We start from the raw sequence: 16,271 nt of genomic DNA, 5'->3' as shown, positions 1-16,271 counted from the left end.
GTGTTAAAAAACAATAATTGAACTAAATTAAATTTAATTTAATGTCATTTAATTTAGCTGTAGGAGTTTTATTAGAATAAGGAAATTTATAATTTTGAATTATATGAATTCCATTCAATTCCAAGTAAGGATAAGAGTTATCGGTCATGAAATTTAACATAATAAAATAAAATTTTAAATATCGCAAATTGCATTATCTTAAAGTTTAGAGTTATTAATGTGGGCGAAGGAAATGCTAGGTCACGTAAATGCATGGAAGTATAGATATGGTAATGCAAACATAAAGACATACAGGTTACAGCCTTCAGAACGATTTTCCCAGCACTCACCAGCCCGAATATAGAGATCTTTGCTGGGCGAGTGCATGTGATCAGCTTCGCGCCTTCAGCATCTTGTTCCAATGGGCACAGATTAGGACTAGTTATGAAAAGCCCTTGAGGATTCTTTCTCCTGCATTATCTATGAATACGTTGCAGCCAGGCTTGTTTTGTGTTGACAACAAAAAGCATTATCGGTAAGAGTCAAAGAGAGCGCATGAATATTGCCCACGAATACCACACCTGCCCAGTAGACACTGCATCGGTTTGTTAGGCATTGATTTATAAAAATCGTTAGTGTTTGCACATAATTAATTATTAATCTGTGTGTACATGGAGCACAGGACGCCCTGGAGACTCCACGAAACGCTGTGGTGCACGGGGCGGGGCTTTTATGAACATGGTGTATTTGGCTTTCCACAAATATTGTTTACCGCTATGAAAACAAGGACACTGAATGTTCTTTTTGTTGCAGATCATGAAGGGGTCTGTCCATCTTATATTTCAACATCACCGCTCTGCCCTGCCGTCTACACTCCCTCCTGTGACCACGACTGGAACTGCACAGCTGATGAGAAATGCTGCACCGTGGGATGCCAGCGGAAGTGCGTCAAGGCGCTGAAAGGTGCATTTCCGGTTGAGTAGAGGAGGAGGGGCAGCAGAGCAGGGCCTCTGAAGATCCTGACAGCAAGTAGTAAGAGACTACATATAACTGTCACTGGACCATGTGTGTTCCAAGCCATCTTAAGGCAGGGGACTGCTGTGAGACATCATTGTTGTCATGGCAGTGAAAGCAGGAATACAACAGGCTTAAGCAGAAAGAAAGTTCTTTAAAATGTATACAGTTCAGTCACAGGATTCACATACGTCTGATGCTCTATGTTTTAGAATATCTGTTCAATACTACTGATGTCACGTATCCAGGTGTGCTATGATCTCTGTAGAAGGGGCCGAGGCACATACCTCTTGAGGACCCACATGTGACTTAAGGGAAATGACTGTGAGTGTCAGAGGGAGGGACCTTGTTAGTCCAGGAATTACTTACCAAACATTTGTATTTGGGCTAGCTCTTGTATTTTTTATTTTTTAAGATCATGGGCACGATGCTCGTGCAGGAGGGTAGTTATCGGATTAGATTAATGGGCACAGTTTTGTGATTGGTTATGGTGAGAGGCTTAAATGCAGTGTGTTGATATATTGTCAGTAACTGTGCAAAGAGTACAAGGACGGACAAACGTGAGCTGATATTTCCAAAATTTGTAAACAGGCTCTAGAAACACCCCAGGCTTTGACATCTTTTCATAAGCGATGGGTGTCATTCACCCACCCAAAAAAAAAGGACGCAAACAGTGATCATTGTTAACCCACCACAATCTACTTTAATTATATTTCTATATATTTCCTTAGCAGCTACACAGCTCATGGCGATAGAGTGCTTTACATAACACTTCAATAATAACATTTGCACCTTTACAATTTGTACACCATATAAAACGATATCAATTAGTAACTGCTTGTGGGCATGCATATTGGGGACTGAACCAGACATGGGGAAGTCTAGTGAGTCAACCTAACATCACAATCATAATGGGAGGAAGATATATTATGGGATTCCTGCTTACAATATGCTAATAGAATAGAGAGGTATTATCTTGTGTACATAGAGTGATTGACAAAACATTTCATATTATAGTGATTTAATCTATCATAAGTATTGTGAATCTGAGGTGGGAGGCAAAATGGGGTGGGAGGCAAGATGGCGGTCGCCAGCTCTGACCAGTGAGCTGGTTGTTCCCGGGCTCCCGCACCTGATGCACTGAAGGAAGATGGAAGAAGGCACGCACTCACCATACATCATTGCCCGATGCATACACCATAGCTGGGGTCCTGGTATGCGGGGGTCCGCGGCCACAGCATGTGTGGTAAAGCTTTGGCGGCCCCCCAGTGGGTACTGTACCCGCTGCGAGGAGCCAGCGGTGGAGTGGGCAGCAATCAGCGGAAGCCGCATCCTACTGCAGGCGGTTAGAGGAAAGCTGCAAACAGCGGGCGATACCTCCGAAAGCCGGCAGAGGGAGACTTTGTCCTCCTGGTGATCCCGCCAGAACAGGAGCAGGCACGGCTGGAGGCAAGACTGCTGCACAGATGAATGGGAGGTTTAACAAAAAGGATACCATTGCAGCCGGCGAGAAAAGTATAAAAGACAGCTCCGGTAAGCATACTATTCCGCTGTTGTTTTCGGTGGGGAAAGATAAAAGGAAATCCACACAGCTGCCCCAGGGGGATACTTCCTTGTTGGAAAGTGGAGAAGGGGAGGTGTCTGACAATCTTGGGCGGCAGGACTTTATAGAGAAGGATTCTACCACTCACCACATTGACTCGGGGTATAATGACATTAATTCTACCCTGGCATCTGACATTGGGGACGCTGACCCAACCGGAGGAACGTTAGATTTGAACTCTCCCCAGTTTCCACCATAAGCTTCACTCTCTTTCGGAACGGTATTAAACAATGACGAGTCGGAGATGAGTCTTACCCCTGGTGCCATGGCTAATACCAATATCGATAGTAAAGAAATTATAAAGGAAGTAGACTCTGGGGATAATTTCTATTCACTCTCGGACCATTCAGATGCTTCTATTGAAGGTTTAGAGGCAAGTGTGCAGATGCAGGCTGCTTCACATGATGATGGGGTGAGTGATCATAGCAGCATGGTCCCAGAGGACACAGGTGGGACTTCATCGGACGGCAGCCCTCTGACAATTCGCTAGAACCATGATTCAAGAGAGGGAACTAAACGGGTAGATAACAGTAACGGCAATAATAACTTACAATGGGACTATTCCTTCTCTACAGAGCAAAATATTGGTACTAGGTTAGGCGATGACCTGGACATACCGAAAGCAAAATTGGCAGAACCACCAGAGGAGGTCTCACTGGCTTTGATATGCCAAACCATCCTTACCCATAGAGAGGAGACGTGGGTGGAGAGTCTAAGGGCACAAAACTCTTGCCGTAAATTGCAAAATTCAGTGCCTCACATTGCTAAAACCTGCTCGAAGATCACCACAAGGTTTAATGAGGCAGAAGCTCTAATTTCTTGCCTTGAAGACGAACTAGCAGCACAAAAGGCATTGACTGATACTTTGCGAATCATGAAGGATGATACCCAGTGGAAACTTGTCGACATAGAGAATCGTTCTCGCAGAAACAACTTGAGAGTTCTCCAAATTCCCGAGGGCATAGAAGGGCAGGACCCACGCAAGTTTATTATTGAATTATTTACAGAAGCATTCCCTGGACTTACCCAATAGGATTGGCAGAGAGAAGTGCAGAGGGCACATCACTTTCCATTCTCCATACGCTCTCGACCTGGCCAGGCCTAGAGCTATCCTGATATTTCTGAATATCTTTATTCGAGTTAGCACGCCTTAACAGAAAAAAAGAGCTGGGAAAAGGTTGGAGTTCTTTGTTAGGCCAAATTATTGTCATCAAACGGTCGAACAACGCTGGCAACTTCCTCCACTTATTCCATCATTTCAGGCCAAAGAGGCCCAAGCCTTTTTATTAAACCCAGCCAAGCTAAAAATTATTTACAAAGAATACACTAGATTGTTTACTTCGGAGATATTAGCTAAGCAGTTTTTACAATCTCTTTGAAAAATCAAAAGTTTCTTTATCTCATACGAGTACCTATTGTTCTGGGCTACAATTAATTCATATCAGGCTTGGTTAGATTTGTTGGGATGTGACAATGTGATGATTTGTAAAAACTGTCAGCTATTGAGTGAATAGGGCTGCTTTCTTATGGTTTTTGCCTTCTTTTCTTTCCTCTTTCTGAACTATATCTTATGACACCTTATAAGCAATAGTTTTTTTTTGTGTGTGTTTTTGGGCGAACGGGATAAAAGAATATTGATGTGTTTTTCATGTTTTGTGGTGATATTTTAGAGTGTAGGTGAGGCTTGTTTTTTGCATATGGGGTGCCAGAGAGGTGCGGGAGGTCCCGTTCGGGGGTGGGAGCTCGTCATCCGTAGGACTATCAGTCCTAAAGCCTTGTTGAAGGGGTGGGGTGGGTTTGGGTGGGTGTGGGGGTTGGTTGAGTGGAGGGGGAGGGAGGGATAAAGAATAATAATCCACAGCAATGATGAAGTTTTGAGAGATGTGAGAGTTTTGAGAATGTGGTTTTCTTTCTATGATTGAGCAAATGCAGATATACATATTGAATTTATGGCTGAACTAGGTCTTTGAGTTTGTATTTGGGTTAAACAATTATAATAAAAGGCAAAGAGTGGCCACAGAGTTGCATGTGATTCAGCCGGACTTAGTGTGTCTGCAGGAGACACATATATCATGGGGAAACCGGAAGGTCCTGTCAGAACTGGGCTACGTAGTCTTAGTAGCCTCAAAGCAATCAACTATGACCAGGGGGTTAGCGATATTAGCTAGATCAGCAATCCAAACAACAGGCTGTATATCGGTTGATGTACAGGGACGTTGGGCTATTCTGGAAAGTGTCTTGGGGGGAGTAAAGTTTACCCTATGTACAGTATATGGCTCCAACCTTGATGAGGCCCCTGTTCTTGAATACCTAAATGGGGAGCTTGCTTTATGGCCGGCTCCATTATTGCACTGTGGCGATTTTAACATCAATTTGAGCTATATAGATTTTCAATCCCGGGGTCAGAATTATAAAGGTAGGAAACCTAGATTTTCTAAAGCCCTACATTACCTGTTAGCTTATCATGGCCTGACGAACGTCTGGAGCAATTTACACCTGCAAGACCCAGGGTATTTTACTCTTACCCACATAACAAGCTAGTAGCTTGACTATTTTGTTGTATCCCCTCTATTATTTGCTGGATCAAAAATATGTGTGTATCCAAGGATCACATCGGACCATGCACCGGTAGTATTGGATATTCCGGCACTTGGTACATGTGTAGCCCCAAGAGACTTTACTTTTGATAGAAAACATTTGCTGGCTAATGCTTTTCTTGAGCATATGAAGGCTTGGATACAAGATTTTTTTCAAATGAATCGATACTCTACGGTATGGGGCTTGTCTGGGACACATTCAAAGCTGGCTTTAGAGGAGAAGTTATGAGTTATGGATTGTATAAACAAAAACAGGCCAAACTTAAAATAGCTGAAGAGAAGTTGGCAGGTGGGATAGCAGCGGAAAATAATATTGTAGCTCTGCAAACTAACTTGGCTAAATGTAAAGCTAAAATAAATATGTTATGGAGCAAAGAAATTGCTTTAAAATATCAAACTTATAAAAAAGATTGCTATGAATCTGGGGAGGCCACTGGGCGATGTTTAGCTCAGAAGCTATGTGTGAGAACGGCTGGACAAAGAATTACTGCCGTTAAAAATGCATCAGGGGACACAGTTTCTGACCCTCATGAAATCATTAAGCTTTTCTTAGATTTTTTTATACAGAATTGTATACAGGGCAAGATATTGATCGACATCCTTTGGATTTAGGGCTTCCATCTTCAGTGTGGGAAAAATTGGATCAGGCGGAAGCTGAGATTTTGGATAGCCCTATTACTTTAGATGAATTAGAGCAGGCCATTAACAGCTTGGCTATCAGAAAAGCAGGCCCAGACAAACTTCAGTTGGAAATTTATAAGATTTATTTTCAAAATCTGAAAATAGATATGCTTGCCGTTATCCAAGCAGCACAAATCGTGGAGGTACCACGTTCTTCGGATGAGGCAAGCATTGTTATATTTAAAAAGAAAGGTAAACCATCTGATTTAGCAGGGTCTTACCGTCCAATTTCTCTTACCAACTGTGATGGTAAAGTTTATGCAAAAATTCTTGCCACTCGGTTGGCGAAAGTCATTTCTCCCCTGGTCTCTTTAAGGCAGCACGGTTTTATACTGGGAAGGGGCACTGTAAATCATATGAGTAGAGTATTGACCCTGCTCGATATAGCACAGGTAGAGTCTAGGGAGTTAGGATTGATCCTCCTCGATGCTGAAAAAGCATTTGACCGTGTTTCATGGGACTTCCTGTGGGGAGGGTTACAGCAAATGGGGTTCTGTCAAGGATATATTCAAGCTCTTCAGGCCCTACATCGATCTCCCACAGCTAAAATATGCTCAGTGGGGTTTTGTTCTGAGTCACTTCAGATTGCCAGCGGTACACAACAGGGATGTCCTTGCTCCCCGCTTTTATTTTCGCTTTATATTAATCCTTTTATAATTATTTGTACCCTTTACTGTTCTGCAGGATCATTTTTGTGTCTTGGCATATGCCGATGACATCGCAATTGTAACATCTAGCCCGGGTACGGCTATACCCGAAATTGAACAGCTGGCACAGGAGTTTGGCGCTGCTTCAGGTTACAAACTCAATACATCCAAAACTCAGATTTTATGTACGAGGCAAGTTCTGGGTAATGACCGTAGAGTAGTTAATGAATCCACTTTTTTCGGGTATTAAGATCCGGGCCACTGTAAAAAAAAAAAATTGGTGGTGTTGACTGGGGTGACATTATAGGTAAGGTGAAGCTAGCACTTGAGAGTTGGGAGAGCTTGCACCTTTCCTTGATTGGTAGAGCTAATGTACTTAATATGATTATCCTGCCTAGGATAATGTATTTTTTTAGGGCAGTTCCCCTGGAAGTAACTCTGGACAACTTCAGCATTTACAATCACTGTGTGCTAGATATATGTGGACCCCAGGGAAACCAAGTAGAGACGCCCGGTTTATGACCCTTCCTTGAGAGAGAGGTGGGTGGTCTCTATTATTATGTGGGTATGTTGTTAAACATACGCATATTGCTGACAGGAGAGGAAGTGAGCAACGTGGCCGAGGCCCCCTCAATCTATCAGATGGTTTTGGGCTCGGAGGTGAATAGCTGCTTGTTTAAGAGAATTGACGGTCGCAATTATAAAAGAAGCCGCTTTAAAGTTTTGGGACCAGTATTTAAGGTTTGGAATATAGCTCGAAAGACCTTACAGATTCCTGTGATCTCTCGGTATACACCTACCGACGCAGTAGGACTTCTGCCCTTGACTAGTTGGTCCAGTGCTCACTTTATCTATCTATCTATCTATCTATCTATCTATCTATCTATCTATCTATCTATCTATCTATCTATCTATCTATCTATCTATCTATCTATCTATCTATCTATCTATCTATCTATCTATCTATCTATCTATCTATCTATCTATCTATCTATCTATCTCTCTATCTATCTATCTATCTATCTATCTATCTATCTATCTATCTATCTATCTATCTATCTATCTATCTATCTATCTATCTATCTATCTATCTATCTATCTATCTATCTATCTATCTATCTATCTATCTATCTATCTATCTATCTATCTATCTATCTATCCTTTCACCCTTCTTCCTGTTCATCTATTCATCTGTCCAATCAATTCATGCTTTAGCCTATTGGTCCTTCCACACTTCACACTTGCGATCTCTTAGAGTTTGTAATAGGATATCATTGTTGATGATGTTGAATTTTGCTGAAAGATCTGGAAGGATCATCAATCATGAAGGATACACAAAGCCTCATAGATGATTTGTATACTGATGCTCTCAGTACTACACACTCCTCTAAAACACAACTGGCAGTCAACCAAGAGGTGGCTCTCCCTGATAATTGTTATTTACAGTACTTTGGAGAAGCATGTGTCTTTACTATTACCTTGCTCCAGTTTTGTGTTCTTTAATTAAATCCAGCTGTTGTCTTCTACAATGCTCTGAAATGAGCAATGGATATCATATTGCTAAAGGAAAAAATATATGATGGACCCTGCAGGCTCCATGCAATGGCAAAACATCTTAAATGTATGCGGGAGATCTGCTGAGGATCTTCTTGAATCTTAATCAACTAATGTTTCCATGTGGAATTGCCGTCATCATTAGGTTCCTTGCAGTCCTATATGAACTGCGATTGCAAGCAAATAGTGGTTGTGTCTCCGCCCTGATAGGGACATTTGCCATGTAGGACATTGGTTTGGTTGTTACAGTCTTGGTGTAGTTCAAATCTTTTGAATTAAATTGCAATGAATCAATCTTTTTGTCCTCATACTCTATTGAAGCCTTATTGTTGCCCAGAGAAGTTACTCCGGACTCATTTTTGTCATCTAGCATTGAGCTGTAGGTAAGCTGGGCCACAAATTTGGGTAGAAAATTATCAAGCCTTTGCGTTGTCCTTGCGTCACACAAGGCTAAGCAAGGACAATGCAAAGTCTACAGTAATATTTACTAAGCCATTCACAGGCCGATTCGTGCCATCTATGTGGATTTATATAGAAATGTAATACAACACAGCAGATTTTGGTGCATTATGTTGCATCTTGAGTGTTTTCCCAAATTTACTAAAGCTAGTGAATTTGGGTATGCGTCAAAATGCTACGCTTTTGCCAGTGATGTGTGCCAACGAGAAATATCTTTATTTCTCCTTGTTACTTTCTCCTTCTATGCATGATGCATTCCGCATCACACATAGAAAGAGGTCAATTCCTCTCAGGATTGTTTTTGTGCAGGTATTCCTTCCTGCACAAAAACAATCCTCTCTGTAAGGCAGGCACCTTTGCAATCTGATGCACAGGTTCCTGCATTGGTGCTATGCAGCACAAAGTGTGTCAGCTCATGGAGAGAGCAGAAATCCTCCATATGCACCTAAATTTGCACTTGTGAGCATATGGCAGCCAGGTACTCTTTAATGTGGTTTGGAACTGGGGCTCATGGATTAATCTTTGCAGTGCTAAAAATGGGAAATCGGGGACTGGATGAGTGCAAACCAGCTCGAGCAGTACTCTGAAAGTGTTTGAGGTGATTATAATGGGTAGAGGGCACCTGGGTCATTCTGGATACACTTTGAGCTTACTCAGGTACTTCTATGGCCTCATCTTTTTTTCCCTAAGTAATATGGTTCAGAAACATCTTACTTTGGGAAGATCTTAATCCAAATTTCAACACCAGGTTGAATTTCAGAGGTACCTATTATGATATGCTATAGAATTGATTACAGCAAGCTCCTATGATTGGCTCTCTCTTGCACCCCCTGGCCTGGCATCAAGGCACCCTAAATGCTGCTGTTTGAATGTCCAACCTAATATACTTAGGAATAATTCCCATTTTAGTCATACATTATTTAAGGCAGTGTGGGTGATCCACTAGTTATGCAGTGTAATGTCCCCTCTCCTTATGACTGTACTCTTCTTATATCTTCTCATTTGATCCATTCATTCTACCTTCACTCCACTCCTCTACTCAAGATCTTGGAGTAAATCCTTGGCAGCTTGCCCTCACTTTGCTCAGAGAGTGAGGGTTATAACTAGAGTGTTGTTAGTCTGACTGGAGTTCCATAGTATCAGAGACAGGGATATTAAAGGAAAATGAAACTACCCATCTTACAAAATGCCTGATTGCCTCAAATCCCACTGAAAAGGTCAAAATGTTGGATATAAAAATAGAGCTAAAATATTTAGGAGGTGTGTTTTTACTACTTTGTTGACAGCCAGGAGGACACTGCAGTCTGATGTTTGTTGATAGGGATTTGCTATTGAATAGGTCACATTGGATCTCACTTAAAGTTGAGTCGGAATAAATGTCCACTGATTTGTTGAGGAAATATAACATTTATGTTATGTTATGCTGATTTGTATAACACGCTAATCACTCGAGAGGATATCCAGGCACTTGAACAGGTGTGTAGGCATGTGGTCATTGTGGAATTATTCAAAGAGCCAGATCTTCAGCTTCATCCAGAACTCCAGAAGCGAGGAGGAGGCTCTGATGTATTGTGAGTGTTTGTTCTATGTTTTGGGTACGATGTAGTAGAACGAGTGACCTCCTGCTCTGCTTTAGTGAATGCGGGGGCATGTAAGAATGAGAATGAGGCTGAGAGTAGGTGTCTAGCAGGCTAGTGAAAGTATTTGAGGCTATTCAGGTATGCTGGTCCACTGTTGTGCAAGGCTTTGTATTAGTGCATGGCAAGTATAAATTTGCTGCACTTGTAAAGACAGAGAGCCAGTGAAGCGCTCTGGGGGGGGTTAAGATGTAGGCACTGCATGGGATGTTAAGTATGAGTCTTGCAGCACTGGGTTGGATAACCTGAGGTCTATGTAGGAGATGCTCAAAGATTCTAGCGTAGAGCGCACTGCCATATTTGAGTCTCCTTGTGATGAGTGCTTGCAAGATGGTGCACCTGGTGTGCTGTAGAATACACTTGAAGATCTTTCATAGCATGCGTAGGACTTGAAAGTAGGCAACAATCCCTTCTTTGACTTGTGAGATTGAGCTTGTCGTCCAGGATGATCCCCAGATTTCTGCCGTTGTCAGTGGGCTGTGAGATGCTTGTCGATGGCTTGCTCTATCACTTTGGCTGGGTCGGGAAGCAGGGAGTTAGATTGGAATTTGCTCAGTTGACTTGGGTCGGCTGATGGCTTCTTGAGGAGGGTGTTGACCACTGAATGTTTCCTGTCTTCCAGGAATGTTGCAGATGCGATAGTGGTGTTGAGGATGTGGGTGAAGGTGGTGCTGATGGGTTATGCTCCAAGGTTATAAATGTGATGGGGTAATAAGTCTCTTGAGTGGATTGTCTGCATTATCGCTTCTGTGTCTTCTCTGGTGAGAGTTTTCCATTTAGTCAGGTGGCCTTGGTTGGTGATGGCAGGTCTGCGGTATGATCACTGAGGTCTGGATGGTGTGGAAAGTTTCTGTAGATGTTTGTGATTATGTTGTGTAAGAAGTTTGATAGGTCATCGCAGAGGTCTTGGAAGGGTGTGATGTCATTGATAATCAAGAAGATATCTTTGCAGCTGTTGGAGCTCCCTGTGATGCGTTTGGTCAGCACTATTTTCCAGTGCAGGGGTCTCCTTTGGTTGAGAATCGGTTGGCTGAAAGTCACCTTCATATTATTACTAATAGCAGAGATAATTCCAATAGAGTATACTTCACACGGGGGAAAGATATAACAAAGCTTTTAGCACTTTTTTCTCAAATACATTACAACCTGTCTCTAGGCCCATTGGACTTGCAGACCGACTACATGTTAGACTTTGTTGGTTGGGCATGTTTGCCTTCAATCTAAGTGGGATTGATGGTAAATAAACTTTTATATATGATGCAGAGGCAAACATGTATGACATAAATATAGGCATGCGCACAGCTTAGACAAATGTACCATATATTACCACGGAGTGCACTCCAACACTTAGTTACACCTGATGGTGCATGGTTTGGAACTAGTTTGAAGCAGATGCGGTCCTGGGGTGGTGAAATGGTGAATAACCTGAGGTGCTTTCACAGGTAAAGAGTCTAGTAAATGAAGGCTGCACTGTGAATGACGGGCATCTCATAGCTGTCTGGGCTCCAGCTTGTGATAAATGGCAGCTAGGGGCCGGAAGAAGAAGACATAGATGAAATGATGGACAGCTTGACAATTATGAGGGGAAAGTGGAACAAATGAAGGCTATCATTGAAGGTGAGGGAAAAGTACAACAAAAATTGTAAAGGTCAGTGACTCTATAAATAGTAATGTAGTCAGACTCTAGAAGTTCATTAGTCTCTGGGAACTGAGGATCGCTTCCATGGTGGATGGCATTTCCTTGGGTGTATAGAGGTAAAGGCTTACCCCTCAAATCTCCATACAGAATCAAGAGAAATTAAAAAGGTATGTGTATCGTCAATCATAAATTCAGCTCAAACTGGTATGGGAGTGTGCACAAAAGCACATGGTTAATGGGAGAAGCCTGCAAACTCTGAATTCTTAGTTGAAGCAAGTGTAGTAACAATCCAAGGCAGCTGCTGTGCGATAGTTCAATCTTCTGGCCTGAATGCAAAGAATTGGCTTCCACACCTACAGTTGAACTGCACAGGATACTGATTCACCATTGGATGCAGGCAGTGATGCACAGGGACAGAGAGTAACCTCCTGGCTGCATGGCCCTACTTTCAATGCTCTCCCATAGGTGGAGAGAGAGAGAGGGGGAGGGAGGGAGAGAGGGAGAGAGAAAGAGAGAGAGAGAGAGAGAGAGAGAGAGAGAGAGTCTGAGACTGAGACTGAGACTTTGTGACTCCGTCCGTCCTAAGGAAGACAAGTTTTCCTATTGAATGATGCAAATGAGGTTGAGTTTGCCCCAAGGCATTCCTTACTTGCAAGTGGTAGATTTGGAAGTTAAACCAGGGCAGGCGTTGGTGAGGCTAGCATGGATGTTTGCTTCTCATAGTCTAGGGCTTCAAGTAGTTGTCCAGCGGCAAAGAGAAACTGCCTGTGGGAAATTGGTTCTGTCCTCCCTTTATCATCGCTGGAGCTGCACCAGAGGAGAAATTATCTCTCCCTGGAAGATTAAGTAGGCCTACAGGCACTGTTTGACCATGTCCATTCTAAGGCGAAGTAGAGCTCTTGTGGGGGAAACTTCCTTAAGCCTCCATGGCATGCATAGGTCCATGGGATAGCTCAATGGGCTCTTCAGATGGCCTGAAGAGCTCTGTGTTCCTTAAGTCCAGACTGGAGTGATAGCTCATGTAATTTAACGTCCCTTTCAGAACAAATATGTAACTTGCAGGAGGAATGGCTGAAACTTTTCTTAAAAACACAGCCACCCATTTAGGCATATTCGCTTCCCTCGTATCATGGTGATTACTTGTTACCTTTAAGTTCGCCCATATTTCTACCCCATCATGCAATGGTGCGGCATTTGAAACTACCAGGGTCACATTAGGAGAAGATGCACTTTTGGTGCTGCCATGTCCTTGGCATGCGGGAAATATTTGCTGATGGTAGGGGCAAACTGGTGCCCTCTGCTAGTGTTATCTTGGTTGACAGCCAAGCCACACATTGCCCCGAAGTGGCAATGGGAACATCACCGCCATTGACTTCAACCGAGTATAAGAGCCTGCCTTTCTCATGTGATGAGCTGGGTCTGCCGCTCCCTGTCTTTTGATTTATATACAAATGATAAGCCCCCAGCATCTTCTCTTCCTAAATGTAGACCCAAGGGTCTATTAGAGGACACTGTTCTAGAGGAGTCTGTGCTTCCTGCCCCTCAAAATGCTTCCTCTTAACAAAGGACGTATAATCTGTATGCCATAGCTCTGTCTCCTTTCAAGCATGTATCCATCGTTTGCTACTGGTACTACATAATGTTTGTACATATATTAACACTTCCTGTTTAGTTGCACCTTTTGGGATGCATTGTACACACAATATGTCTGATTGGAGGGCATGCTAACTTTGCAGGTGAAGTGCATGGAATGATAAATACCTATCAAGGCAACAGATCATATACGGTTCATCAGAAAGAACTAGTTGAGAACAACAAAAGAATTGAGCCCACACGCATGTCAGAGGAATTAACCTTCATAGAAAACACTTGTGGTTTTGAATACCACGTAACACTCAATCATGCCAATATTTTTGCTCTGCTGCAGCATTCTTTGCAAGTGGATTAGATCTAGATGAGAGCAGAGTACAGGCACGAGTTCACTGCGAGTCATCAGGCTAAATGGCCAAGTGGTTGGCGGAGTCTAATTGGTCAGAAGATCCGGCATCAGGGCATCGGGGTCCAGAATACATTAATATTTGAAGATCACAATGTTTAAATTTAAAATGCTTTTTCTTTTCTATATTCCAGAAAAAATGGGTGACTGCACAAAGGTGACAAATGTTTCTGAAACCATGGAAATCTGCAACAAATGTAATAATGACAAGGACTGCCCAGGAAATGATAGATGCTGTGATGGACAGAAGGGACGGGAGTGCCGTCAACCATCTAACTTTGTGGGTAAGAAGTTGAATGAGAGTGGATCAGTTACACTACTTCAAAATTCCATGTACATGATTTCATCAACACATTGGGCTAGCTATGCAATGGACCAACATCTTTCATACCAGATGATGAATTTAGAATTTATTTGAAATTGTGACCAATGACATGTAGTCAGCAAGTCAACTATCAATTATACACAGCCATTCAGATGATCACTGGGTGTATGCGACCACACTTCCTGCAGCTATGTCCATTGTTTGTTGTAGACAGCCATTTTACTTTCAGTGAGGGACTTTGATCTTCTTCTGGGTATGTGCAGAAGTGGGGTCTGCTTCTGATTTGCTCTTTGATGACACTGAGTACATACAAAGGAGACCAACAATGCCACCGTGCTGCATGATGGGAATAAGCACCAAGAGAATACAAACAAATTCAGTAGCACTGAAAGTTTAAATTTCTTGTTTGTCAAAAGTCAAAAACAATAACGAACTATTTGTTATAGTGGGAACTAATAAACCATTAATCAGCCATGAGCATAGACCAGAAAGGGCATAAAAGCCTCTTTTCTTGATGAGAAGACAGATTAAACTCTGTTGATGAAATGGAAATCCTCATTAGAAGAAACTCAACAAATCATAGAATTTCTTTTTTTTTTCAAGTCCCAGACGACTCATCAGGAACATCCAGGAGACTGGACGTTTGAGCTTAATGCATTTGATTGACATGCAGCCTCAGAAAGAAACATGATTTGTTGCAATTGAAGCAGCTGAAATACCGAATCAAAAACATTTATAGTATAGATAAAGATGTCAACATTAGAGATATAAAATTGACCTCTGTGTCTTTAATAAAATCAAGACTTTCCTTCTCTATTTGAGATTGGAAAATCTACAATTTAAAACAGAATTAGAGGATCATATTATGCTTGTTTAAACCCCATTGAAAACTACGAACAAGGTGTGAGCCACTGGTTCACAATAAAACACTCTGAATGCTGATACTCCAGTCCAATCTGCAGATCCAAGAATTTCCACTAACCCTCCTTCAGGTGAGAAGATTCGGACGGCCAAATCTCTTCTAGTGGAAGGAGCCCCAAATAATGTTGTATCTTTTCAGCTAAATATATAGCCTTAGTCCACAAGGCTAAAGTAGGAAAAGATACAGGAGCATGTTTTCAACTTTGGATGGGAAAGAAAGTAAGGCTAATCAACACTGGAGAAGGCATTATTCATGTATCTAACTACAGAAACTCTAAATGAGACTAATGTCTTGTAGAAACACCTGGAGCACCATCATTTGAGTCTCTCTCAAAAGGAAAGATTACGGAAGTTCGCTTTGCAATGATAGGGAGACATTGTCAGACCATGTTTGCAACATTTACTGAATTGGCTTAACATCCCATGTTGAGAAACAATAGAGTTTAGAAGGTTGACTGTCTGGTACCCATTAGCCATTTGCTGACTAAAGGATGTTCCCCTGTGAGATTTTTCTCACAAAGCAAATCCAGGTCCAGCAGAACAGCGAATCTGTAGCCCTTTAGTGCTGAAAGAATTTCCATAGGATGCCAATGAGGCAAGGGAATTAAGAACTGAAGGACATTTTCCAAAAACTGATAGTGATCATTTGCACAAACCAACCAACTCTAAGCCTGCCAAGCTTTCCAAGCTTTACTGTAAGTCTTGATGTCACCTGGGGCCCAGGAAGATGTTATTAGGCTAGCAGCAGAAGGCGAAAGGCCCATTAATGACCAAGAATACCAGACATTTTGAAGCCATCAGCTGTAGCTTAGCAGATTGGACCGGATTGTGACTCTTGCCGTGGGGATCTAAGAGGAGGCTAAGGTGGAAAAATAGGAATATGTATGGCCGTTTTGCAGAGAGAGATTGGAACAAGGCCTAAGCCATACTGAATTAGGAAATTAGACCAAGCAATGCCTTCCATATTTGAATCTGAGCCAGGCACCTGGAAATCATGACAAGTGGAAGAAAACCGACTAATCTTGGGAGAATATGTTTATAGCAAAAGTATACTATAAAAGTGGGGCAGTTGTGTGTTCAAACATAAGACAAATATCTATGCAGGCCATATTGATGATTCAAGGTTTGGAAAACGACCATATGAAGTCTTCGTTCATGAAGGTACCTGGACTGCAACCCAAAGCCATGCCACCATGTAGATACCAGGAAGAAAATTTGC

General features: G+C 42.2%; 1 protein-coding gene across 1 annotated transcript in view; it reads left to right on the top strand.

The window, feature by feature from the left end:
- The window catches only part of LOC146822222 (uncharacterized), a 563,188-nt gene that overhangs the window by 515,681 nt on the left and 31,236 nt on the right, over positions 1–16,271 (top strand). The window contains exons 24-25 of the mRNA XM_085609987.1: positions 793–942; positions 13,941–14,090. Of these exons, the coding sequence (XP_085466113.1) occupies positions 793–942; positions 13,941–14,090 (300 nt within the window). The remainder of the gene's footprint in view (positions 1–792; positions 943–13,940; positions 14,091–16,271) is intronic.

The sequence above is a fragment of the Triturus cristatus genome, chromosome 6, assembly GCF_964204655.1.
Source record: "Triturus cristatus chromosome 6, aTriCri1.1, whole genome shotgun sequence".
Classification (NCBI taxonomy): Eukaryota; Metazoa; Chordata; class Amphibia; order Caudata; family Salamandridae; genus Triturus; species Triturus cristatus.
Note: the sequence above shows the minus strand (reverse complement) of the source record. Positions and strands in the feature narration are given on the sequence as shown.